Source organism: Photinus pyralis, unplaced genomic scaffold (genome assembly GCF_008802855.1).
Source record: "Photinus pyralis isolate 1611_PpyrPB1 unplaced genomic scaffold, Ppyr1.3 Ppyr1.4_LG10, whole genome shotgun sequence".
Lineage (NCBI taxonomy): Eukaryota > Metazoa > Arthropoda > Insecta > Coleoptera > Lampyridae > Photinus > Photinus pyralis.
In genome coordinates, this window is record NW_022170250.1 from 15,104,975 (window position 1) to 15,131,387 (window position 26,413).

At 39.1% G+C, this 26,413-nt stretch overlaps 1 protein-coding gene across 9 annotated transcripts in view; it reads right to left on the reverse strand.

The window, feature by feature from the left end:
• LOC116161111 (eukaryotic translation initiation factor 4E transporter-like) overlaps window positions 1-26,413 on the reverse strand; it is a 32,076-nt gene continuing 5,663 nt past the window's right edge. For 5 of the 9 annotated variants that reach the window (XM_031474326.1, XM_031474324.1, XM_031474325.1 and 2 more), the window contains 11 exons: window positions 23,735-24,496; window positions 14,291-14,755; window positions 14,159-14,242; window positions 13,967-14,107; window positions 9,498-9,648; window positions 9,215-9,448; window positions 9,081-9,134; window positions 8,756-9,001; window positions 8,178-8,705; window positions 1,057-1,300; window positions 1-1,003 (listed from right to left, as the gene is read on the reverse strand). In XM_031474326.1, the coding sequence (XP_031330186.1) occupies window positions 1,083-1,300; window positions 8,178-8,705; window positions 8,756-9,001; window positions 9,081-9,134; window positions 9,215-9,448; window positions 9,498-9,648; window positions 13,967-14,107; window positions 14,159-14,242; window positions 14,291-14,755; window positions 23,735-24,496 (2,883 nt within the window). In that variant the 3' untranslated portion in view covers window positions 1-1,003; window positions 1,057-1,082. The remainder of the gene's footprint in view (window positions 1,004-1,056; window positions 1,301-8,177; window positions 8,706-8,755; window positions 9,002-9,080; window positions 9,135-9,214; window positions 9,449-9,497; window positions 9,649-13,966; window positions 14,108-14,158; window positions 14,243-14,290; window positions 14,756-23,734; window positions 24,497-26,413) is intronic. The other 4 variants (XM_031474323.1, XM_031474328.1, XM_031474329.1 and 1 more) reach the window with 4 other exon arrangements.

Consider the following 26,413-nt stretch of genomic DNA (forward strand, 5'->3'; position numbering starts at 1 on the left):
TAGTATAATTGAGATTTATTTTTGAATACGCAACACCAAGTAGTGTGCCAATTATATTCCGAGAACGGGAGAATTTTCACAATAGTACAATAAATATAATTCTAATCATTACGCAGTGATTTATTTACAAATCAAAACCTTCAGATCGTTTCCAAAATAATTTTTTTTTTCAATTACTTTTCCTGTACATGTGCGATTTCACAAATCTTCGGCATGCACACTGTTCTCCTTTTATCTCTAAAGTTATACAATTTCACAGGCCGATTTATCCACCTTCCACGATATCCACTCCGATGGCGGAAGGTGGATACCAGGACCCTAAGACATTTAGATTAACTTGAGTCTTTTTAACAACAATTTCATTAAACTAAATTTCACTCACAAGTCGCGCTCTCAACCAATCACTGGCAAAAGACAGTTAACTATAAAAGTCCGTTATGCTTGTATTATTTATGTCAGTGTTACCAAAAAAAGGAACTTGTTCAACCACAAATTTTGGAATGTATCGAACTACGTTTTGACATCAAAAATGCTTGCAAAGTAAAAATTTCCATTAACTCTCCTCTTCATTACTCAAATAAATAAACAATCGCTACAATTTTGACAACAATTACAAGAACTAGCCCGATTAAGAAAGGGCATCGTTTTAGAAACAGAAACGCAATTATTCGCACTACATCCATTAATGACTACTGTGGCCGTGAGACATCAAAAATTTCCGAACACAATTTGTACTTCTTCAAATAAAATTAAACACTTTTCGATGCGCACTTATTAAAGGGGCTTTCTCTTTCGCACGGTATACAAAATAAAAAAATGAAAGAAAAAACCAAAAACGAAATGAAATACGATTTAGATCTAGCAACGAAATTGAAATTCCCTTAAACACACATACGACAACATCAAAATTGAGTTTTCTTCAACTGCGGAATCCGGAAAAATAAATTAATGAGAAAAAAAAACGAGTCCATAATTTCACACACTTCGTTGACAATTCAAAAATCTGAAAATATTATTATTATTATTATTATTGTCATCGGTGTTAGCTACGCGTACCATTCAAACAGGTACTTGTTGTGGCACTAATTATGTACAGGTGGTGCGGTCTGGCGTTCGAGCTCCTCCAAACTGATGGCGTGCTGAGACGTGTTCGTGCTGGGCAGGTTCGGTACTTTGCCGGCTCGCGCCCTCTCCAGCAGCTCGGGCGAGAACCAGCGCGCCAGCTGGTTGCTCGTCGGCGAGAGATCGCCGCCGTTGTTGTTGGCACCACCTCGATCGCCCATGTGTGAAATTCGACCGTCTGAAAGTAATCCAATAAGAGAATGAAGAGTGTAATCAATGAAGCTGTGGTGTATCTCAGCTGTTTTCTTTTAGATATTTTTATGCAGAATCCAGTGGCGTAGTTTTCTTAAATTTAGCCATGAAAAAAAAACGTTTTTAGTTTTTAAATAGTAGGTCATGGATTCATGCAGATTTTGTTATTTATTGTATCCATGGTAAGTAAGACAGTCGATACCAATAAAAACAAGTACAAATTGTGCGCAACCCTTGTGCAGGTAAAGCGCATTTTTTTAAAACACCCTACGAAATTTCTTCCATAAATAAGAAAGTTGGTACTGCGCATGCGCAAAACGAAATTTTGAAACTGGCGTTAAATTTGGTATTATTATTCCAAATGACCAACGGTTATATTTCTTCCAAACGTCCCAATCGCCCTTAGTAGGTACTTTCCTTTGACAATTCACTTAAGATATAAGGAATTATAACTGATCACGGCAAGGGATCGAGGAGGAAGACTATGGTTAGTATAAATTAATTCCTTTCGTTCAGACCTTTCATTAGAGTACCATGAAGGATAAATCTAGTTCCACTCCCCCCCTTTCCCCCTCCACCACGTACTTTGATAAGAGGACAGAAAGAAAGGCAGTAGTTTGTAGAAAACTGCTCCTTTCGTCGATACCTTTAATTAGAATACAATGAGAGATAAAATTAATTTTTAACCCCCCTCCCTCCTCAGGCGCCTTCGCTCACTGATCTCGAAAGAGTCGCACGGGAAAGTTATAGTTTGTACAAACCAATTTATTTCAATGAGACCTTTCATTAGAATACCATGAAGGGTAGAACATGTGTTTACACCCCCCCCCCCCCCCCAACCCCATTTTCTAAGCTTTAACTTGGTACCACTAAAGACATGGGTATGCAAAATCTGAGACCAATTGGTTGTCGTATGTAAAAGTTATGTACGTTTTACTTTCAAAAACAGCATCTCAGGAAATAATTCGTGAGGGGGGGCCCTTTTAGACAGCGAAATTTGATGGCCGTCTGGCACACCTTCAAGGTATAGGCTACCTACTGCAAAAAATTCCAGGACTCTAGGACCATTCCCCTAGAAGTAGTTCGAAACGGCAGAAGTGGGTCCGGACGGACGACAAAACGCAAACAATAACACATTTTTTTTTCATTATTAAAAAATGGCTAACGGTACAATCATGCCATATCAAAATTTTGAAAATACGTTACAAAAAAAATGCAAAAAATTGACGTTAACGTATACAGGGTGTGCTTTTAAAAGATACCAACCATGGGTGAAATCTCAAAACTTTTTTTAACTACGCCACTGGATTCTATATTTCTTCCAAACGTCTCAATCGCTCTTTGTAAGTACTTTCCTTTGACAATTCACTCTTAAGATATTATGAATTATAACCGATCACGACAAGGGATCGAGGAGGAAGACTATGGTTAGTATAAATTAATTCCTTTCGTTGAGACCTTTCATTAGAGTACCATAAAGGATAAAACTAGTCCCCCCTCCATGTACTTTGATAAGAGGACAGAAAGAAGGGCAGTAGTTTGTAGAAAACTGTTCCTTTCGTTGAGACCTTTAATTAGAATACAATAACATTTTTAACCCCCTTCCCCCTCCCCCCCTCAGGTCCCGTCGCTCACTGATCTCGAAAAAGAGTAGCACGGGAAAGTTACAGTTTGTACAAAACAATTTATTTCGATGAGACCTTTCATTAGAATACCATGAATGGTAGAACATGTTTTTACCCCCCCCCATTTTCAAAAGTTTAACTTGGCACCGTTAAAGGCATGGTATGCAAAATCTGAGACCAATTGGTTGTCGTATGTAAAAGTTATGCACGTTTTACATTCAAAAACAGCATCTCAGGAAATAATTCGTGGGGGGAGGGGGGGCTTTTAGACAGCGAAATTTAATGGCTGCCTGGCACACCTTCAAGGTATACGCTACCGACTGAATTACCTTTGAATTTTGAAAAATACGTTACAAAAAAATGCAAAAAATTGACGTTTAACATATACAGGGTGTGCTTTTAAAAGATACCAACATTGAGTGAAATCTCAAAACTTTTTTTAACTACGCCACTGGATTCTACCTAAAATATCCAAAAGTCAAACTTTACGTTTTCACCCTGTATCGGGGTGGTAAGTAACTGTAACCACATTAGTTACGACCCCTGTGCTAGGACTGTTCTTGAATCTCAACTATCGCCTGGTATAAGAATATAATAATTAATATACAGGGTGTCAGTTTTAAAACTTGCAGTCGGTCATATTTTCCAAACTAAAAAAGATATTGAAAATCGCGCAAAACCGTTTCGGGGGTATGTATCGGGAGGGAACCAGAATGACGTTATGAGTGACAACTCCCCCCTCTTCTTTAAAAATCCTAAATGGTAACCCCATACTTGTGACACCTCGTTGGAAAGCTACTGAAAAATGCTTTCCAGTGGTACCAATCAAGTTAATATTCATTAAGACAATTCACTCATAACGTCATTCTGGTTCCCCCTTGATACCCCCGAAACGGTTTTGCGCGATTTTCAATATCTTATTTAGTTTGGAAAATATGGCCGACTGCAAGTTTTAAAATAGACACCCTGTATAATTATATAATAAAGATGATTTGAATCTCAAGTTTTAAAAAACTAAAAAAAAAACTATAGGCTGAGAAATTCCAAATGAGGGCCCATATTGTTACCTGTTGTAGGGGTGGAACTCTGCTAACACAAAAACTCTTCGATTTATAATGTTTGTGCGATATGAGACAGGACAGGTTCGAAACTGTGACAGGTACTTATAATTATATATCTAAACGTATTTACGTGAATGGGTTATGTTATATCTTTTTGACGTAAAGTTATTTTCATATGTTTCCATGTGTTTAAATTTAATTACCTATATTGCAATTCGAAACCCATTTATTCATGTATTCTGATTTTATTTTTAGTTTATGTTTTTTATTTACTTTTTTGCGTGACCTGTGCACACACCTGGCGCCCAAAAGTATCAAAGCTTTATCAAACCACGATGGCTGCTTCACTGGAAGACCCGTTTCCCCTGACTAGTCGTGGCCAATTCCCTTTTCTTCCTCGACGTGCGCTGCAATTGCTTAAACTTGATAATTTTACAAATTGGTGTGGTTAACTACCTCTAAGCAACCAGGCAACGCACCTACCGAGACTGCACTGAAGACTGGGACGCGAAAGCGACTCTGATCTGATGGCAAGTAGCTTGAAAAAGGCAAAAACTGGGGCCGTAAAGGATACCAGAACCTTTAGCGAAGCAGCTGCGGGCTTCAGAATGGCTTTTGTTAATGAAGACCTGGAGGGAAGGAACACTGTCGGAAAAGCAGACAGAGCGAGCAAAGCCTGGATTCTTGTCCACTGGAGCAGTTTTGCTCAAATTCACGGAGTGTCGCCACCCGAAGGGCATCACATGCGCGAACCAGATCCGTGGGAGGGGGAGAACTTCTGATTCGTCGAACTGAAGAACCTAGTAAGGGCACATGCCTGGATCCCTGGAGAAAGATCGAAATCCAAAATGACCGAGTAACAACCAGCAATTGGCGTGTGGCAGGCAGAAAAGAGGACCCCAAGGAACAAACTTTCTCCCTTTCCTTATAGACCAAACTTCCTGAGATAAGATGGGGACAACTTGCAACCAAGGTGACGTTTAAACTCCCATCCAAGACGAAGGTGGAAGCGAGGACGTAATAAGCATGAAGTGCGAGTAGATATACTATACAGCACCTGGACCGTTCAAGGTCGCGCGTCACCTAGTGGTGCTCTTGGAAAATGGGCCAAGGTGGCGTGCCACGTGGACGGTAACCTTGGAAATTGGATCAAGGTAAAAGTTGATTGCCACGCGGGCGATGACCTTGGAAATTGGGAGAAGGTGAGTCATGAGCCACGTGGGCGACGACCTTGGAGATTAAACCAGGTGAAAGTCGCGTGCGGCGTGAGCGGTGACCTTTGAGATTAGATCGCGGTAAATCTCAAAGGACAAGCCGTAATTATCATATTGCATTTTTTGGGGTGTCAAATTCGTAAGCCACGTGGGCGATGACCTTAGAAATTAGGTCAAAGTGAAAGTCGCGTGAGCAGTGACCTTGGAAAGCTGATCGCGGTAAAACCCGAAGGGCAAGCTGTAATAATCATATCGCATTTTTTGGGGTGTCAAATTACATTTACAAGGCAAAGTCGTAAGCCACGTGGGCTATGACCTTAGAAATTAGGTCAAGGTGAAAGTCGCGTGAGCAGTGACCTTGGAAAGCTGATCGCAGTACAACCCGAGGGGCATGCTGTAATTATCATATTGCATTTTTTGGGGTGTCAAATTACACTTACACGGTAAACGACCTCAATTGATGTGGTGTTAAATTACATTTTTAAGGACATACGAGGTCATTGGCCCCATGGTGTTACAAGGTCATTCCAGATCAATGACCCCAACTGGGGCGACAAGTAACATTTTCAATGTCAATGACCTCAATTGTGATGTCAGAATTCATTTTCAAGGTCATCCAAGGTCAATGGTCTCCATTTTGTGTTGTCATATTACAATTTTAATTGCATACAAAGTCAATGACTGCATTTCCGCATTGACCCCATAAAGTGTAAAGGTCAACCGAGGTCATTGGCCCTTTTTTTGTGGTGTCAAATTATATTTTCAAGAGCGTCCAAGGCCAATACCACCTGCAACCCTCAACCCTACGTGAACTTCACCAGAGTGACGTTCTAACTCCTCTCCAAGACGAAGGTGGAGGCAGAGGAGGTGACAAGCATGGGGTGGGAAGTAGCCAGAGCAGTTGCGGGGCACTCGGGGGAACCACAACCAACTGTGCCAACCGCAGTTTAGTTAAGTAAGCCCGATTTTACTCATTTATGAATGGTAAAAGTAACACAAATTACTCTGCATTACAGTAGGGCGGCGCGGTATCTGCCACCCAAACATAAAATCCTTAGTGTAATAACCGACAGGATACCCCAAACAGTTTGCCTTAAGAAAGAAGGCCATGTCCTTTTTCTTGCACCTATAAAAATGCAAAATGCACCGACTAAGAAACCTGATTTGTACCAACAGTTACTGTTAGCGATACGAAAAAAAACTTCTCGTTCCATTTTTTATTTGAAAAGCGGGTCGTCGACTCGAAAATGTTCCTTCGCCTATATTTTACCACTCTTAAAAAAAAAGTTTTTCTTCGTCGCGAGATTGAGGAGTGCCCGTCCGTTAGAAGTTCTGAAACGGGACCCATTTTCTGAACGCAACAACCTCGACCAGCGTACCTTTTTAAACGAATAGTGAATCTGCATTTTTGTCACGCGCTCGAGAAGGTAGAGAAAGAAAGAAAGGGAGAAAGAAAGAAAGGAAGCGAGAGAGAGAGAGACGGATTTTAAACACGACGGAACGAAACTCTTAAGTTGGAAGAGATCGTTGCAACGGCGCGGTGCTCACCTTCCTCAATACGCTTCTGGTTATCACTTGTTATCTATCGCCAGATATACTTTTTATGTTCGCTATGAAGCGGTATAAGCGTAAATTTTTCTGAAAATTCAAAACCAAATTTTTGTAACCGGCTAACCGACCACCTGTTATAGCATAAAGAGAAATAAAACATATAGTCCTGATGACTCTTATTATTAAAAGATTAAAAAACCCATTCAGTTTTGTTGCAAATTTCTGTAGCCAAATGTCTTTAGAGGGCTCTTGAAAGTACAGGGTGGCCAAATAAGAATGCGAGGTACCTGGGAACTTGTCCATCGTAGAGGCTTGCGGTAAAAAAATTTATTACTAAAACGGCCCCCAGAAAAACCTGGAAAATATTTTTAAGTTTCTGCAATGGCCGCTAGGGGGCGTAACTGCAATCTGGAATCTAAAAAAGTGATTTTTCTGTGAATTCCACTATATTAACCTAACAAAAAAATGCCCGGTCTTTGAAGTTGACGATAATCTGAACCTTTTTTGTTTGACAATTTTTCCTGTATCTCTAAAAATGAAGTGGTGAAAAAAAATCGAACCAATGCATTTAATTTTTTGAGAAAATTAACCATTTCCGTCGGAATGTCGAAAAAAGCCCTCAAGCGGTGATATGTGAAACTAACAAAACTTCAAATAGTATAATATTTGTAGCTGAAGAATAGCTCTTTTGAACTAACCCGAGTTTGTTTCAATCGGCTCAGTCGTTTCGAAGATACAGGGTGTTCTTTACGGAAACCTTTGAATACCCCCCACCACTTTGCTTTTTAGAGATACAGGAAAAATTGTCAAACAAAAATTGTTTAGATTATCGTCAACTTCAAAGACTGGACATTTTTTTGTTAGGTTAATATAGCGGAATTCACAGAAATATCACTTTTATAGATTCCAGATTGCAGTTACGCCCCCTAGCGGTCAATTCAGAAACTTAAAAATATTTTTCAGGATTTGCTCGTGGCCGTTTTAGTAATAAATTTTACCGCAAGCCTCTACGATGGATAGGTTCTCAGGTACAGTACCTCGCATTCTTAGTTGGCCACCCTGTACATGGAAAACGCTTGAACGCCCTTAGTTAGACAAAAGTTAATTAAAAAAATTTTTTCAAGCCTCTTCAACTAAAAATTGACTGTTTCAACATAAGTCATGGCACACTAAATTAAAATAAAGAATGAAAACATTTTAAGATTAAAATGTCACAAAAGACACGAGGTGTCATTGTATTAGAAAAAAACAATTGAATACACAGTTGCCAAATTTCATGCAATCCGAACAAAATCTGTCGACTGTCAAAAGTAGTGATTGTTGCACAACCGACGAGAACTGTCAATTGTCGCGTGCCGGAAGACATATTTAAGAGCAACCACCATAAATAAGTTAATATGTGAGATCCTTACCATAGTTAGAGCTCGCCAGCAGCGGATGCTGCTGCTGCGACCACAGTGTCTGCGAGCTCGAACGGCTGCTGTACTGGTTCTGTTGCGGCGGCTGATGCTGCTGGTGCTGCGCGCGCAGCTGATGCTGCGTTAACTGTTGCTGAAACGGTTGTGGATTGGATGAGAACGAGTGCGGTGTGGAGAAGTGATGGAGAGTTTGGTGAGATGATGCACCTGGTTGTTGGGATGGATTGATCGAGGAGGGAAACTGTTGCTGGCCGAGCTTCCGCGCCTGATGCTGCTGCTGGTGGTGGTTGTATATGCGCTGCTGCTGATGGAAGTATTGCTGATCTTGCTGCGACGTTTGCAGGTTCGCGTTCGCCTTGACGATCGGCCGACCGACCGGCTGCTTCAGCTGCTGCTGAATGTTCCACGTTTGCGGCGGGTGCTGCTGTTGCTGCGGCGGCTGTATCGACGATTTCATTCCTGTAACCGCACGACCTGGTGGCATTTTTGCAAAAATATCAGACTTGCTCGGGTCTTTGCTGGCTGTTAAGGAAACACGTACACGTATTGTGCTTCGTGGGAAAATCACTTACCGTCATCCTTGTCCGCGGTCATTTTTCGTAGTACCGAGGTCGGGGTGAATGCGAGAGGCGTAGGCGACGAGATATGTTTGGCGGGGGATAAGCCCCTGCCGGGACTTTGGCCTCTGTGTTGCATCTCCTGACGTTTTTTGTAGTTTTCAGTCTGTTCCTCGAGTTTTTTCTTGATCAGCGCCTGCTGCATGATATTCTGCGTGTGCACTTGGAGTTCACGGGGAGACGGTATACGCTGATGCATCGCTAAATTGAATAAGGGCGTGCGTTAGAACGGTATCAAGCGGAAATCTTACGTTTGTTAGTTGTGCAAAGCGGCACTCACCTGGGACAGTGAGGGTGTTGGGACTGGTTGCAAGAATTGGAGACACACAGTAGGCTGCATGTAATAAAGGATTGAAGAGTAATACAATAACAACAAGCGTGCCAAGCAAGACGTAAGTGAACGGAGATACTTACCGGTAGGTAGGGGCGACACTCGCAACTGTTGCTGTTGTTGCTGCGGAAACATGGGATGAGGCGGTACGGGACTAAGGACTCGGGGACTGGGACCGACACCCGTGCTTCCACCACCACCACCACCGTGATATTTTAGAATTGTTAGTAAGAGGTCACGGTGACGCGACTGCATCGCCGGATTTGCGGCTAATTGCTGGTATAAATGTTGCGAGGTTATATCACCACGTTGCATACCTATTTTGACAGGGTTAGTCACACGACCCATGCACGAGAGACAACAAACCTTGCAAAATCGCTTGCGCTTCGGGCCTGCTCAAGAGCTCTCTGCTTTGGTTTAGGGTCATTTCGTGTAATGGAGAGGTTCCAAGCTGTTGCCGATGCGCGTTCGCGTTTATCAACTTGTTTAGCATTTCCATCTGCGCCTGCTGTCGTTGCTGTAAGAAACGAATTTCATTGTAAATCAATTGTTCCATTTTATTAAGTGTTAAAAGACTAGATTTAAACATCTCCGGTCGTAGATAAGAAGTTTTGTTTATCGCGGCGTAAGCTAATTAGTTTCAAGATAAGAAACCACGCAGTTTATCGTTTAAAGACGCATTAATTTGTTAAGAAAGTGGAGGCTCGCCCCCCTCCCACCCCCACAACCCTCTCTTCCAGATAGGACACACTGAACCTAACCCATCGTAACCGCGCCGCCGAGGCCTTTCCGGCGATACCTCTCCCGCCTTCTTACGACTTTCTGTTACCGAGATTCGCGGACCTTTCAAATCGTACTCATGGACTACAAACGGGTCGCGAAACGTCGAAAAAAATGGTCACAAACGGGTATATATATATATATATACACTTTTATATATAACTCCCGTTTCTACTCGTATGCGATCGGTCTCCAACGTTACACGTATAACACTCACAATATTTCGATCGCGTCTGCAGTAGGCGTCGGGCGACAGCCTGAGGGCGAAGGGGGGATCAAACACTTAAACCGCGATATCTCGAGAACGATGCGTCGTAGGTAGGGGTTCATGGGCGCCTTTGGAAAGGTCTCGACCTAACCTAACTGATAGGCATTCGGAATGTTGGGGGCGGTATTTGAACGAAATATGCACATTCTAGCGGAGACTTAGCATTTTTACCGACCTACACGATGAGATTGATTAAGACGAGCTCACCAATATATTGGTCCTTTTTGACCCGAATCAAATTCCTCCGCTTTTTTTGCTTTTTAGAATACAACACATAATTGTCCGTCATCGCACCGAATTCGGCGGCGGATAAAAAAAACGACGTTGGTCACGAAACGCCGTAATCGGTACGAGCGAGCGAAGCGACACTCAAAACCATGGGTGTCTTTGGAAAGGTCTCGACCTAACCTAACTGATAGGAAGAACGTTAACTGCTATTTGAGCGAAAGGTTCACATTCTAACGGAGACTTAAAATGCGAAGCATTTTTTACCAACCCATACGATGAAAATGACTAAAGAGCTAACCAATTTATTGGTCCTTTTTGAGCCGAACCAAATTTTTCCGCATTTTGCCTTTTAGAATACGACACACAAATACTAATAACAGATTCAGATTCTCCAAAAAAGTGCCCATAGAAGGAACCGCCAATTTCAGACCGTTTAAGGTAAAGAAAATGAAAACGAAATTTGGCATTTTCAGTCTCAAAAAGGGGCACTGTATCTCTCACCATTACGGAGATCCCAATGGTGAGCAACGAATTTGAATCACCCTGTATATAATATTTTTCCAAAATTTTGAAATGACATGTTTCTACCGTTAGGCATTTTTTTATTGTTATTGAGTGCATTAGTTACCAAGGATACAATAAACAAAACAAAATCTCCAACAATCCATGGCCTACTATTAAAAAAAGTTTTTTTTCACGGTTAAAATTAAGTGAGACACGACATCCAGACATCAATGTAATCAGAAAAAAGAATGCAAAAAATTGACGTTACGATATACAGGGTGTTGCATTTAAAAATACCAATTTTGGGTCAAATCTCTGAAACGGTGGTCTAAAACGTTTTTTTTACTACGCCACTGCATTCGCCATTCCACATACCACGAATTTTGTTTAATAATTTTAGTGTGCCACCAGGTAAAAAAGTTTGAGAAACACTGCTCTATCTAGTGAGGAATTATATATCGTTCCTCTAGAAAAAAATTTCTGTGGATAGCACAGATATCACCCGCACAATTGCGCATGCGCGATTCTGCCATTTTATGTCTAAGAATGTGTACCAAATTTGGTTCCAATGCGAGTGCAGACCGACCGACCGACCGATGGACATCATCGAGGTTTTGTTTGAATCGGATTACTGGTGCTTCAAAACGTTTATTTGTCAAAAAATGGGGGGGGGGGCGTTTTTACGCCAAACTATAGCATTTGAAATTATTTCGCATATTTTAAGGTTAAAAAAATGATTTTTAAGTGCGAGCGCCATCTTGAATGTTTTTCAATGGCAACGTAGGTCATGCGAATACCTCCAATTTTTATTTGTTTATCAAGATGCTTATTAATGCAAATGTGACAGTTTCGATGTGATTTATTAAGCTTTTCGTTTATTTGTGAGAGATAAAGGTAATTGTTTGAGATAACGTGGCTACTTTAATCTTTAAGAAAAATGGTCTTATTAGGTAACTGTTGAATTAGATAAGGAAAATTCGTAGAATTAAGGTGGACGTGCCGAATTAAGTTTTGGCTGTATTGGCTATTGTCGTTCCAATGCAATTTTGTGTTGATTAAGAAAGTTTTAACGAAATTTAAGTGGGATTTCGCGTAAGAAGAACGCTGATCATTAAAAGCACTTTTATTTTTTTTTGTTCAAGTTCGAATTCGGTTGTAGAAGCCTCTCATCCAGTTTGGAACGCATTATTTAGAAGAGGAGGAGTCAGTTTGCCCAGTTCGCGGCCTAATATGTGCTGAGTTATAAAGAAAAGAGTTTCTCAAGTTGAATTAGTTGTCAAGTTTGAAGGCTGTTTAGGTTTCCATTTTTGCTATGTTCAATGAAAGCATTTCGAGTTAATTTATTGGGACCGTCGGACGGCGATTTTAAATTGATGACTGCTACGTTACGATAAACCTTACCGCAATTGCATCGGAGAAAGGAAGCAGCAGGACCAAGTTTGTGTCTCACGTCATGGTTCATCAGGTGTTTTGTGATTTCAGTAAGTTTAATTAGTGATTTGGGTGTACGAACCCTATTCGGATATTTTGTCTCGAAAAAGAAAACTGTAAGTAATTTGTCCTATTCGGTAGTTAATTGCAATCATTTTAACAGGATAGTGTGGTTAGTTTTCTTTTGATTATCGTGTGTAAAATAAAATTTTCTGTGTAATTTCAGGCAAGTTGTATGTCAATTTAAACCCTTTATTAATGACGAACAGAGAAGTTTCATTTTCAAATCACAGTTAATTTTTATCTGATTCTAGCTTAAAGTTCATAGTCAAAATTAAGAATAGTCCATTTGGAATGTAAGGAATTTGATCTTGCCCACTGTCTGCCTAGAAATAAAAAAAAACGGTACGAAGTTCGCCGCTAGTCTCTTATAATAACGAAGTTGGCAATAGTACCGACTTAAGTTTGAATGCCCTGTATAAGCACCAACCTTTGTGATTAAATAAGTCTAATACGGAAGGGGTAAATTCTTTGGGTTATTTTATGACTAAAAGTTCATATAGCCATAGACCCGCAAACACTTCGTTACCGATCTACAGGGTGTTAAAATTTTCAAGATATGTTAGGTTTTTTTTTAATATCTCCTGTAGTTTTACAGAAATTTGGTACTGAACTTTATGTAAATAATGTAGCGATTTATTCAAATTAATATTTCTAAACGAACGTTGCAAGATCTTTCCTAAATATGGATCATGCCATAAATGGGCGACGTTTATTTTATTTCCATAACTTGTCACATAAACAAACTTGAATACGTGTTCACGTTTGGTATAGTTTTCAGGAAGTAACAAAAAACCTGAAGTGAATATTTAACTTGTAAAGAAAGCGCTCGGGAGGTAGTCAAAAAGAGGGAGAGTAGGGGTAACCTACTAAGTAATTCAATGAGGTGGTGCAATATTGTTGGCGGAATTATGTTCAATGAATGTGATCTGTGTGGTCCGATGGGCGTTGATCAGGGACGAACTTAATAAATTTAGGAGTTACAGCTTTGTGTATCTGCTTTATTATTAATTAAAATTAAGCCGCGCGAAACTACGCGTTCGGTTGTCAATTATTTGTAATTGGAAATGGAATTAAGTTTGCTAATTACGCAAGCTGCTAGTCAACCATTTTAAGGATGAATTCACTCCATTTATTCTCCTGTTATAATTGACTCATATTTTAATATTATCAGGATGGGTTTACTGCTGCTTACAGTAGGGTCAAATAGTGCTTTAAATTTTAGGTTCTGTAAGAAGCAGACCTAGGCGGAACTGCGCCTATTATAATAAAGACATTATTATTATGCTGTCAGTGGCGTCATTGAGCCTCCAACATTGGTTCTGTAAACCGCAGGCCATTTCAACCCCTAATCCCAGTTCACGTTCCCGTGGCCAATCGGTGCCGAGTACTGTCATTTCGGTGAAACAATTTTTTTGAAGGAGTACGTAATAAGCAAGATGTCTGTACAGAAAATTTCACGGCAGGTACTCAACTCAACTAAAAATCTAACTCGGCGCGCTTAACAATAATCAATTAATTATCATCTGATAACGAGCTGGTTATTATTGCTATTAAGACTTACTTGTATTTGCGCCTGCACGTGGTTCTGTAGGTGCATTTTGAAAGCGACATCGTTGTGGATACTCGGACTAGATGATCCCATTAAATGCGACGCCGCCGATAGTCCGGCCGCCTCGTCTTGCTGTTGGGAATGGGACAGCAGCTAACGCAAAGGTTTAGTACGGGGCGCGTTAAAATCAACAAAACCACTTACCTCCATAAGCGACATGGATTGAGGTTTCGTCGGGAGTGGGCCGTTCGACGCGGTCACCGCTTGGCCGTCCGACACCTGCGCCAACTGAAATTTGTTTGCTTGGGGTCCGCGAATCGACAGTGAAAAACTCACCAATCGTTTGAACGCGTTCATTTCGTCCGCCGACTTGCTCTGCTTCGAGATGGAGTTGCGAGCGGCGCCTGGATCGCCGGCGCCCTGGTGAATTATGCGCGCCTCCAGTTCGGCCAGGCTCATCACCTTGCTGTTGGCGTCGAGATTTTTCGCGTGCGCGCTCTCCGCTTTGCCCTTCTGGAGCATCTCCATGAGATTGACCGGTTTTTGAGAGGAAAGTTTCAAGTTGGCGACGCCCGTGTTGGCGGCGGGCGAAATGGGCGCAAAGTACGATTCGGAGTCGCCCGGTATCGTTACGTTCGGCTCCATGATGTTAATCTCGTTGAGCAGGTTTCGGATGATGTGGTCGTCTTGAAGGGACGAGCGACGGCTGTCGTTGTTCGGCGCCTGTTTCGGACTCTCCATTTTGAACCACTGGCTGAAGCGAGAACCGGAGGCGTCACCATCGTTACCGCTTACTCCATTCTACAAATGAATCATATTTTAGCATCAACAAACGGTTCCTGCTAATTTGCCAACAAGATCCCCCCCTCCTCCCCCAAGCAATACCCGACGGTAACCAAGATTTTCTGTGTGTTAAGTGGTACTTTTTGATGGCGTTGTGCGGGAGCGAGGAATGGGAATAGGTCGTAGCGCATATTTCATAATGTTTATAATAAATAAACAAAAGAAAAAACAAGAGAGACACCCGAAAACATGGAGGAAATTAACAACATGATGATAACCCTTAACAAGAGTATGATGGAAATGAGAAATCAGAAAAGAAATAACGGAAATAAGAGAAGAGTTTAAAAAGCAAATGCAGGAACTGAAGAGGCAAAATCAAGGGAAGGAAGAAAAATGGAACAAAGAAAAACGAGAACTAGAGGAGAGAATGGACAAAATAGAATGGAGACTGGAAAAAGAAGAAAGGATGAAGAAAAAAAATAACGTTATAATTAAAGGAGGAGGAGCAAATAATATTAAGGAAACCGACGCAATAAATTTCCTAAGAAATGAATTAAAAATAAATATTTCTAGTACAGAAGCCCGTACAATACAAAATGGAGAACGAAAAATAGGGATTCTAATAAAATGTACAAATTGGGAGGAAAAAATGGAATAATGAGGAACAGACAAGCCCTAAGAGATAAAAAGTAAAAAGTAATCGTAAACGATTTACATAAAGCGCATTTCCACTTGCATTCATTTCCCATTTGTAAGATGCAACTTCTGTTAAAAATCGTAAAAATCCGGTAAAAATCCGCCCACAAATATGAAAGATAGCGTTGCACATGGGCAATCCATTTTTCACGTGCTACTTCAATTTCAGTTTATGAGAAGAATTTCATTTCAATGCTTTTCTAAATAAGAAAGTTGGAACTGCGCATGCGCAAACCTAAATTTTAAAACTAAATTACTATAACTAACTAATAAACTAAGATTTTCCTTTGTTCCAAGCGCCTAAGTATCAAATTTCACTTAAATAGTTCCATAGATAAAAAAGTTGGCACGGCGCATGCGCAAAAAAAATTTTGAAACTGGCGCTAGATTTTCCTTTATTCCAAGTGCCTATGTATCACATTTCATTTAANTGCAATTCAGTTCATAACTAACTGAGATGTAAAAGCGATCGAACATTTCTAAACAAAGTTATGGTTCACACGGACAGATAGATGGACAGACAGACAAAGGAACAGACGGAGAGACCAACCGGCAGGCGACAGATAGCAATGCAAAATTATAAACGATCTCTAGGATCGTTAATAAACGGCAAAAGTGTAAAATTATGGAACATGTAAAAAACGGTTTTTTTGTTTTTTCTACAATAACTTTTTTTGTAAGCGGTACAGAAAAAATTCCTTCCTTGGTACAAGACTCGACACCATAACGAACCAAATAGCGAAAAAAGTAGAACAATAGCTCTTTAGATAAAAAACTAGGTAGTCGTCGCAAAAGTTAGCGGACGGGACGCGACGCGCACAAAGTGGCCCACAATAGCGCATTTTTTTTTTATTTTTGTGGAAATGCGCTAAAAAGGAACATATCGATAACTACTTGACGTTTACAGAAAGAGAAGTGCAAAAGAAGATTCGAGAAAGGATGGAGGAAGAAAAAGAAAAAGGCAATACAACAAATAAGGGATATATGAAGCCATTGATAAATGATATATGGTTCAAGTGGGACGAGAGAGATGGTAATTTAACGACAAAAAACTAAACAAGCATATACAATCGGCGACGGGGGGGAAGATCACACAAACAATTAACAAAGGAACAACAGATGACAACAAAAAGAAACAAAAAAAGGAAGAAAAAAAGAAAAAACGATGGGGAAACACGAAAATGGAAAACAAGAAAGAAAAATGATACTAAAAGATGTACGATGGAGAGTGTTTACATTATACAATCACATGAATATGAAGAGGATAGTGGACGAGCTGAACAAGATAATAGAAGAATCGGAAGATGACGTTATAATAATAGGAGGGGATCTAAACGGGCGGATAGGTAAGGAAGGGTCATGGATCGCTCGCACAGAAGAAGAAGATAACAAAAGAAAATCAAAAGATAACGTGACAAATAAAGAAGGGAAAGAATTGATTAACTTCGTAGAAGAAAAAGGGTGGTACATCCTCAATGGAAACGTGAAATAAGAAGCAGAGGGCAGTCGGTATAAGACTATATTATTCTAAATTAAAAAGGGAAAGAACACAAAAAATTTTCAAGTAGACCAAAGAATAGAATCCGATCACCAACCAATATCCACAACGATCAAAGGCAGTGCTGACACACAATACAGAAAACAAACAAAAGATATTACAAAAACGAGACAAATCTGGACAGAACAAACAATAGAAAAATACAGATAACATGTAAAGCAGATAGAATTCAAAGAAACTGAATGTGATGCTGCACTAGACGAAATCAAAAAGGCAATAACTAAAGCGGTCACAGAAAAAACAGCAAAAATAAACAACTGGACACCAGGAAGAAGAAAGTGGTGGGTCACAGAATGTAAAGAGAAAAAACAAATTACAAAAAAGCCCTAATGGATTGGAAAACAGGAAAAGACACAGGCAAAGAAAAAAGAATATAAGGATACATGCAAACGCAAAAAAGAAGGATTACAAAAATAGGAAATAAGAGAAATACAAAGCATCAAAAACGAAAATGAAGTGTGGAAATTAATAAACAAAGGGAGGAAAAATAAAGAAGGGATACCGGACGACATTGGAGAAGACGAAAGGAAAAACTACTTTATACAAAGTTTAAACGGATAAGCTTCAGAGGGGAAAAAACAAAAAGAAATGAAAAGGAGGATGAAGAAATAGGGGAAGAAGAAATGGAAGCAAAAATAGCAAAGATGAAAAAAAAGAAAGCGCCCGGAACAGACCAAATAACAAATGAGACGATAATACATGCGCCGGAAAACGTGAAACAGCAAATCAGAAAAATTATTAACAGGGCATGGAGAGGAGGAGGATTTCCGGAAAGTTGGAAAGAAGGAGAAGTATGCCCAATATACAAAAAAGGAAACAAAGATGACATCAAAAACTATAGGGGAATCACACTCCTAAACTCGACATACAAACTTTACGCTAAAATACTAAACAACCGATTAAATGAAGAAGTAGAGGACAAAGAAATTCTAGATGAAACACAAATGGGCTTTAGGAAGGGAAGGGAGACGATAGACAACATATACATAATAAGTCACGCAGTACAACAAGAACTGGAAAAGAAAGGAAGTAAAGTCTACGCCCTATTCATAGATCTAAAGGCAGCATTGGATAATCTAGACAGGAACGAATTATATAAGAGCTTGGAAAAGAAAAATATCGACAGCAACACAATAGAAAGGATTAAAGAAATCTATAGAAAAACAAAGAGTAAAGTTAAAGTCAATAAGAAACACACGGACTATTTTTAGACGGAAAATGGAGTCAGGCAAGGATGTCCGCTAAGTGCAACCCTTTTCAACATTCACGTGGCAGACCTGGAAGAAGCATTAAGAAAATGGCAAGCAGGAGGAATAAAAATTGGAGGACAAAAGATATGGTCATTAACATACGCGAATGACAAGGTGCTCCTTGCAACAAAGCAATCAGAAATGAAGGAAATGATCAGACAGTTAGAAAGGTACGCAAGAAGAAAGAAATTCGTAATAAACACAGAAAAATCAAAAATAATGGTTTTTGCAAAAGGAAGAAAGAAGAATAAGGACGAGACATCGTGGAAAATCGAAAGAAGAAGTTTCGGAATAAGAAATAAAGAAAAAAGTAAATGGATTAATACCGCAGATATGAAGCATAGCAGAAAGAAAATTCAAAAACAACTATAGAATCAAGAAAATGATGTTCGACTACCAGTGATGTACGTGGCAGAAATATGGGGGTGGAAGGAGGTAGAGGACATCGAGCGGATACAAAACAAATACCGAAAATGAATCATAGGATTGGCAAGAGATACCCCAACTACCATTCTTCTGGAGGAAACCAAACAAGATAAGATGAGAATAGAAGCGGGATATAGAGCAATTAAATACGGAGAAAGGATAGAAAGAGGAGAAAACAGGAGAAAGAAGACCAAAAAAGCAAAGTGCACAGAAGAAAGAAGAAGATATTTCCAAAGGAATGGGTATGCAGAAGATGAGGCGGAAAGATTAAGGAGAGAGGAAGTAAATATACCAATGATTATGAAGGACAGAGAGAAAGGCCCGTATGAATAAAAGTAAGCAAATGCTTATACTTGCAAAATTCAAAGTAAATACTCGTAAGTGCTCCTTCGCACTGGGCGACTTATGCAGCGCTTCTAAGCAGAAGGACAGGACGCAGTGCAGCGCTGCTAAACCATGCTAAACAGACCAGTATGAAGGGGCAGTTACCAAGTATTTACTTTGAATTTTGCAAGTATAAGATACGGGCCAAAGACAACCAATTACAATACCAAATCAATCAAATAGAAAACAGCACCTACAATACCACGTACAAAAGAAATAAAAACATTACACTTGCCAAAATATCTACAGAAGAACAACAAAAATATAAAAACCATTGCAAGATTTAGATGCGGAAATGAAAACAGGACCGCGGGAAAAGATGGAAGGAAGAAACAGAGACGATACAACAAGTGATATACAGATGCAGCAAAACCAAAACGAGCAAAACAGTAAAGGAAATATTACATGGACGAGGAATTGACTGGATGAGAAGGACGTTGCAGAGAAGAGAGGAAGCTAAAAGAGAGGAACAAGAATAAACATTATTTAGCAAAAAAAAAAAAAATTATACGCTCGGATGTTTCCCATTCTAATATTTTTAATCAATGATTAACCTTAATCATCGTTTGTGAAACTGGGCATTAGTGTCATACATATGGTATGTACAGGGTGAGTCAATGATTGCGCGGAGTAACTTAATGCCTTGAAGATAAGATTTTTCGATAGAGTGCTTTTGTATTATGATACAGTTGAATATTCTCCACATTTTAAAAATATTTGGAATTATACAGAGTGCGCCCACAAAGTAGGACACCAAAATGGTACATTTTTTTAAATAGAACCCCCTGTATTTGATTGCATTTTATAATTCTACATGTAATTGTACATCTTTTTTATTATATGGTTAATATCCGAAAAACTGATAGGTTTAAAGATAATTCGATTTGTAAGAAAAATTGGTCATTTCTAAGTGTCAGTATATTGTCAAAATTATTACTTAAATTTTGATTCCAGGATTTATATCTTTTATCCTGGGTTAAGTAAAAGTCAAATGAATACATCTACTATGAAACATGAAAAAAATAGCTTACAGGGTGTTTTTTTGGTAGGTCCAAACATCATATTAAAAATCTCCATTTTTTTAATGGAACACCCTGTATATTTTTCGGTCATCTTTTAGCTCCTCCAAAAACCTTCAGCTTTTGATAATAATGTAACGTGATTTATTAATTCGAGTTCGATTTATATCAATATTTATTAAACAAAACTAAAACACTATAAAATCCGTACAATTTATATCGATTATTTATATCACACACTTCGAAATTTATATCAGCTTTTCGCGCTCTATGTTTCGTTCGCACTCGATCTCGTTCGATAGTAGACTGTCGCGATGTTCGGTCCGCAACCATTTATACACGCAAGCAATGTAAGTCCAGTACATTCTCGAATACGCGTAGAAAATTCCAGAGTGCCAAAGGCGACGTCATGTCTGCAGCATTTGTCCTATACCTATCTCTGATAGTTTTCGAAATATCTTGGTTTCCCTAGGTTTTATATTCTAATCTTAAATAAGTTATATGTAATTTACGTAATAGTGAGGTGGCCATGCAAAAAAAGGCAATTTTTATATATCTCGTCCAAAACGAAAATCATATCGATTAATTTATTTCTCAAACAATTTATTTTAAGTCCAAAAACTGAAGAATAAGCAAAAACATTTGACTACAAAGCAAATTTAATTTAACTCCTAATGTCATCCAGTCAGTGATATTAGTTTCAATTTTTTTTCATATTCACCTCGTTGTTATGTAAATTAGAACTTATTTCAGATTAAAATATAAAAAATTGAAAAACCAAGATATTTGTTTATGTTTTTACCTCGGTTTTTACTATCCAATTTATTCTCCAGTTTTTATAGACTTAAATGAATTAATAAATATGATTTTAGCTTTGAACGAGGTAGATAAAAATTGCCTTTTTTTTTGCATGGCCACCTCACTATTATGTAAATTACATATAACTTATTTAAGATTAGAATATAAAACCCAGGGAAACCAAGATATTTCGAAAACTATCAGAGATAGGTATAGGACATTATTATCAAAAGTTGAAGGATTTTGGAGGAGCTAAAAGATGACAGAAAAATATACAAGATGTTCAATTTAAAATAGTGAGATTTTTTAATATGAAGTTTTGTAACTTTAGATGTACAAAAAAAAAAACACCCTGTAAGCTATTTTTTTAATGTCTCATAGTAGATGTATTTATTTGACTTTTACTTAACCCAGGATAAAAGATATAAAACCTGGAATCAAAATTAAAGTAATACTTTTGACAATATACTGACGCTTGCAAATGCCCAATTTTTCTTACCAATCGAATTATCTTTAAAACTACTAGTTTTTCGGATATTAACCATATAATAAAAAAAGACGTACAATTACACATAGAATTCAAAAATGCATTCAAATACAGGCGGTTCTATTTAAAAAATGTACCATTTTGGCGCCCTACTTTGTGGGCGCACCCTCTATAATTCCAACTATTTTTAAAATGCGGAGAATACTCAACCATATCATAATACAAAAGCACTCTATCGAAAAATCTTATCTTCAAGGCATTAAGTTACTCCGCGCAATCGTTGACTCACTCTGTACCGGGTGACCCAATAAGACTGTTCCTCGGGCATATCTCGGGAACCGTTCGTCGTATGACTTAGGGGTAAAAAATTATTGGGTAAATCGGTTATGAAGAATAGCTGGAAAATATTTTCAAGTTCTAAAAATGACCACCAGAGGGCGTAACTGCTATCTTAAATTTTAAAATTGCACTTTCTTTAAATTTCGCATAATAAACTAAACATTCTTTTTTCACATTTTTAAAGAGAACCAGTTTATCTATCACTTTCGTAAAAACAAAAACTCAAGTTATTTCAAAAACAAAGATGGCGTGGGGCGTTCAATTGTTTTTGTAATAACCTGCTTTAACTTCTTAACCGTTTGACCGATTGTAACAAATTTGGTATCGTTGAAAAGAGCATTCCTTGGGCAACAAGAGTCAACAAAAAATATAGTTAATTTAGTTGAATCCTTCTCCGCCAGGGAGCTAGTTTTGACACTATGATCCAAAATCCTAAAAAAATTAAATGGAATATGACTTTTTCTTTATGAAAAAGTAGCCAAATAACACCCAAAGAGGCCAGTGAAAACCGTTTGTCAAAATCTCGTTCCTAACCTCAAATTTAGGGAAAATGAGATTAATTAATAAAAATGCTTAAATTATATCTTATTTGACGTATTTCCGGTATTTCTCGATGGCGCGAAAGAAAAGCACCCTACACTTTTAGGTAGGCCTTGGAAAATTAAACATGATGCATTATAAAATAATAACAGTCGTAATTTGTAAATTATTCTGCTGTGTTTACATTCAGAAAGTGCAGTTTTTTGAATTTGTAATCTTTTCTAAAATGCCGATTTCTCACCAAGAAGCATTTAATATGCTGGCGATATATTTCGAGTGTTTTCAAAATGCGACCATCGCTGTCCGCATCTTCTATTTGCGTTATCCGAATCGACCACGAACCATCGCCACCAGCATATTAAATGCTTCCTGCTTAGAAATCGGCATTTTAGAAAAGATTACAAATTCAAAAAACTGCACTTTCTGAATGTAAACACAGCAGAATAATTAACAAATTACGACTGTTATTATTTTATAATGCATCGTGTTTCGTTTGTTTAATTTTCCAAGGCCTACCTAAAAATGTAGGGTCATTTTCCAAACAATCTTTCGCACCATTGACAAATACCGGAAATACGTAAAAAAAATTTAAGATACAATTTAAGCATTTTTATTAATTAATATCATTTTCCCAATATTTGAGGTTAGGAACGAGATTTTGAAAAACGGTTTTCACTGGCCTATTTGAATGTTATTTGGTTACTTTTTCATAAAGAAAAAGTCATATCATTCCATTTGATTTTTTTAGAATTTTGGGTCCGAGTTGGGGTCATGGTGTCAAAACTAGCCCCCTACCGGAGAAGGATTCAACTAATTAACTATATTTTGGTTGATTCTTATTGCCCAAGGAATGCTCTTTTCAACCATACCAAATTTGTTAAAATCAGTCAAACGGTTGAGAAGTTAAAGCAGGTTATTGCAAAAATAATTGAACGCCCCACGCCATCTTTGTTTTTGAAATAACTGAGTTTTTGTTTTTACGAAAATGGTAGATAAACTGGTTCTTTTTAAAAATGTGAAAAAAGAATTTTTAGTTTATTATCCGAAATTTAAAGAAAATGCAATTTTAAAATTTAAGATGGCAGTTGCGCCCTCTGGTGGTCATTTTTAGAACTTGAAAATATTTTCCAACGATTCCTCATAACCGATTTACCCAATAATTTTTTTTACCCCTAAGTCATATGATGAACGGTTCTCGAGGTATAGCCGAGGAACAGTCTTATTGGATCACCCGGTACATACCAAACAGTCCCCGAAGCCGAAAGGCTAAGGTTAATAAATAACTAAAATATTTAAAAAATTTCTTAAACATTTTTTTGTTTCCATGAACCTCCTGTTAAAAAATTTGAAAAATCCGTCTGCAAATAAGAAAGTTGGCTCTGCGCATGCGTCATAATTTTTTTGCGTCTGCTGATACAGCCACACATCGCCGCGTTTTAAAAAAAAAACATGGCTGCCAACACCCTAGAAGTTTTAAAAGTAAATAAACTAAATACTTACGGGTAACAAATTGGCGATCGTATCACATTTAAGGATGTCATCAAAATTAAAGGGATTCGCTGTCTCGCCGATCTCCTTCTTCGATTCCTCCCTCTCCTTGTCGAGCGCCGGCGGCGAACGCTTACCGAAACCTATGGGCACCACGTCGGGCGTATTCGTTTTAATCTTCAACTCGCCGTCCTTCGCGTCCGGCTGAGATTCGGACGTCTTCGCGTTGCCGCGCTCCTTCAGTCGTTTCTTCTGCGCGTTCGAGAGCTTCTTCTTGCCGAGCCTCTCGCAGTCGGAGTCGTCGAAACCTCGCAGCTCGATCGTGTCCGCCTGCGAGACGGGCCCGCCCGTAAACCACTCGGGCTCATCGTCGCGATTCTCGCTCGGCATGCGCCGCCGTTCGTTGAAGCGATTATTGCGGTGCTTGTCTTTGTCCTTGCCGGCGTCGTAGTCGCGTCCGAAGGGGCGCCGCTCGAAACGATCGTCGCGCCGGTAACCGAACTCGTTATCGACCGCCTGCTTCTCCTGGAAATCCCAGGGGATGTCGCGGCTGAGTATGCGACCGCTGCCTATGCGTCTCGCGCCCTGCGGTATCTCCCGATGTCCAATGTGTTGGGTGTCCGGTTTGCCGCCGATCGGGCTGTGCTGTCGATTCGGACGCTGATTCTCCTTGAGGGGTACGAAACAGCCCGAATTGAAGCTGCGGCGCTGCGGACTGAGCACGATGCCGTCCTGCTCCTTCCGTATCCGTTCCCGCGGATCGCCGGGTCGCCTCTGAAATTCACCGGCATAAACTAATCGTCGGCATAAAGTAAACAACGTTTAGAGATACCGCACGGTGTAAATTTTTGTTGGCTAGGGACTATCGTTGAAAGAATCAAGTGTCTTCCTCTTAATTCCAGAGTAGTGTACTTATTTTCCTTCTAGGATTCGAACCTTCGCAATTAAAAGCTCGCGAGTATCAAGCTTTTTATGATATAATTATGTAACTGTACAGGGTGGCCAACTAAGAATGCGAGGTACTGTATCTGGGAACCTCTCCATCGTAGAGGCTTGCGGTAAAAAAATTTATTACTAAAACGGGCACGAGAAAAACCTGGAAAATCTTTTTAAGTTTCTGAAATGACCGCTAGGGGGCTTAACTGCAATCTGGAATCTAAAAAAGTGATGTTTCTGTGAATTCCGCTATATTAACCTAACAAAAAAATGTCCGGTCTTTGAAGTTGACGATAATCTGAACCTTTTTTGTTTGACAATTTTTCCTGTATTTCTAAAAATGAAGTGGTGGAGGGTATTCAAAGGTTTCCGTAAAGAACACCCTGTATCTTCGTAACGGCTGAGCCGATTTAAACAAACTCGGGTTAGTTCAAAAGAGCTATTCTTCAGCTACAAATATTATACTATTTGAAGTTTTGTTAGTTTCACATATCACCGCTTGAGGGATTTCTTCGTAAAAAGTAACGGCGGCATTAAAAGCTTCCTTTTTTAAATCGATCCACCTTAGGGCCACAAATTATATAATAATTCCGGAAAAATTAGCTTAAAAAAATAAAATTTTGAGGGTATAAAATTGTCTTTGGTCTAAATTTTAGGTTAGGAACAAGATATCGAGATGCGGTTTTCGCGAGCTTGTCTAGGCATCATTTAGCTACTTTTTAATGAAAAAAAATCGCACCAACACATTTAATTTTTTTGAGAAAATTAACCATTTCTGTCGGAATGTCGAAAAAAGCCCTCAAGCGGCGATATGTGAAACTAACAAAACTTCAAATATTATAATATTTGTAGCCGAAGAATAACTCTTTTCAATTAAACCGAGTTTGTTAAAATCGGCTCAGTCGTTTCGAAGATACAGGGTGTTCTTTACGGAAACCTTTGAATCCCCCCCCCCCTCCCACTTCATTTTTAGAGATACAGGAAAAATGGTCAAACAAAAAAGGTTCAAATTATCGTCAACTTCAAAGACCGGACATTTTTTTGTTGTTAGGTTAATATAGCGGAATTCACAGAAAAATCACAGATTGCAGTTACGCCCCCTAGCGGTCATTTCAGAAACTTAAAAATATTTTCCAGGTTTTTCTCGTGGCCGTTTTAGTAATAATGTTTTTTACCGCAAGCCTCTACGATGGACATGTTCTCAGGTACAGTACCTCGTATTCGTATTTGGCCACCCTGTATACATGTCCTACGTCCCACGCATACCTATAAATTGCGCGGCCAGCAAAATGGTTTTTATTTTCATAACTTGCGTTTACATTGTGACTGGATATTATTATAACATGTGCGCGTCAAGAATTAAAAAAAAGGGTTATATTATTGAATGATCGTCTTGTGATACTTGGGGGCATTTGTGGATATGGGTGTCTAAAGGGGTCCGTTAACTTGGCCCCCCCACTGTTAGATTTGATAGTCGTATTATTTTAAAAAGAATGCGCTTGTTATGCGCTCATATGCGCCACCGATAATAACTCTTGCGCCATTATCATTTTTTAGAAATCCGAAAAAACATTTGGATGGGGGGGGGTCAAGTGAACGTAGCCCCCCCTCCCCTCCCCAGTACGTATTGTGTCGCTTGTAACTAGGTCACCTGATACATTTGGTTATGCGCTCAATTGCGCCACTTGAATTAAAGCTAGCGCCATTACGGTTAAGCCGTGATTTTCAAAAGGGGGGGGGGGCAACTTAACGTTT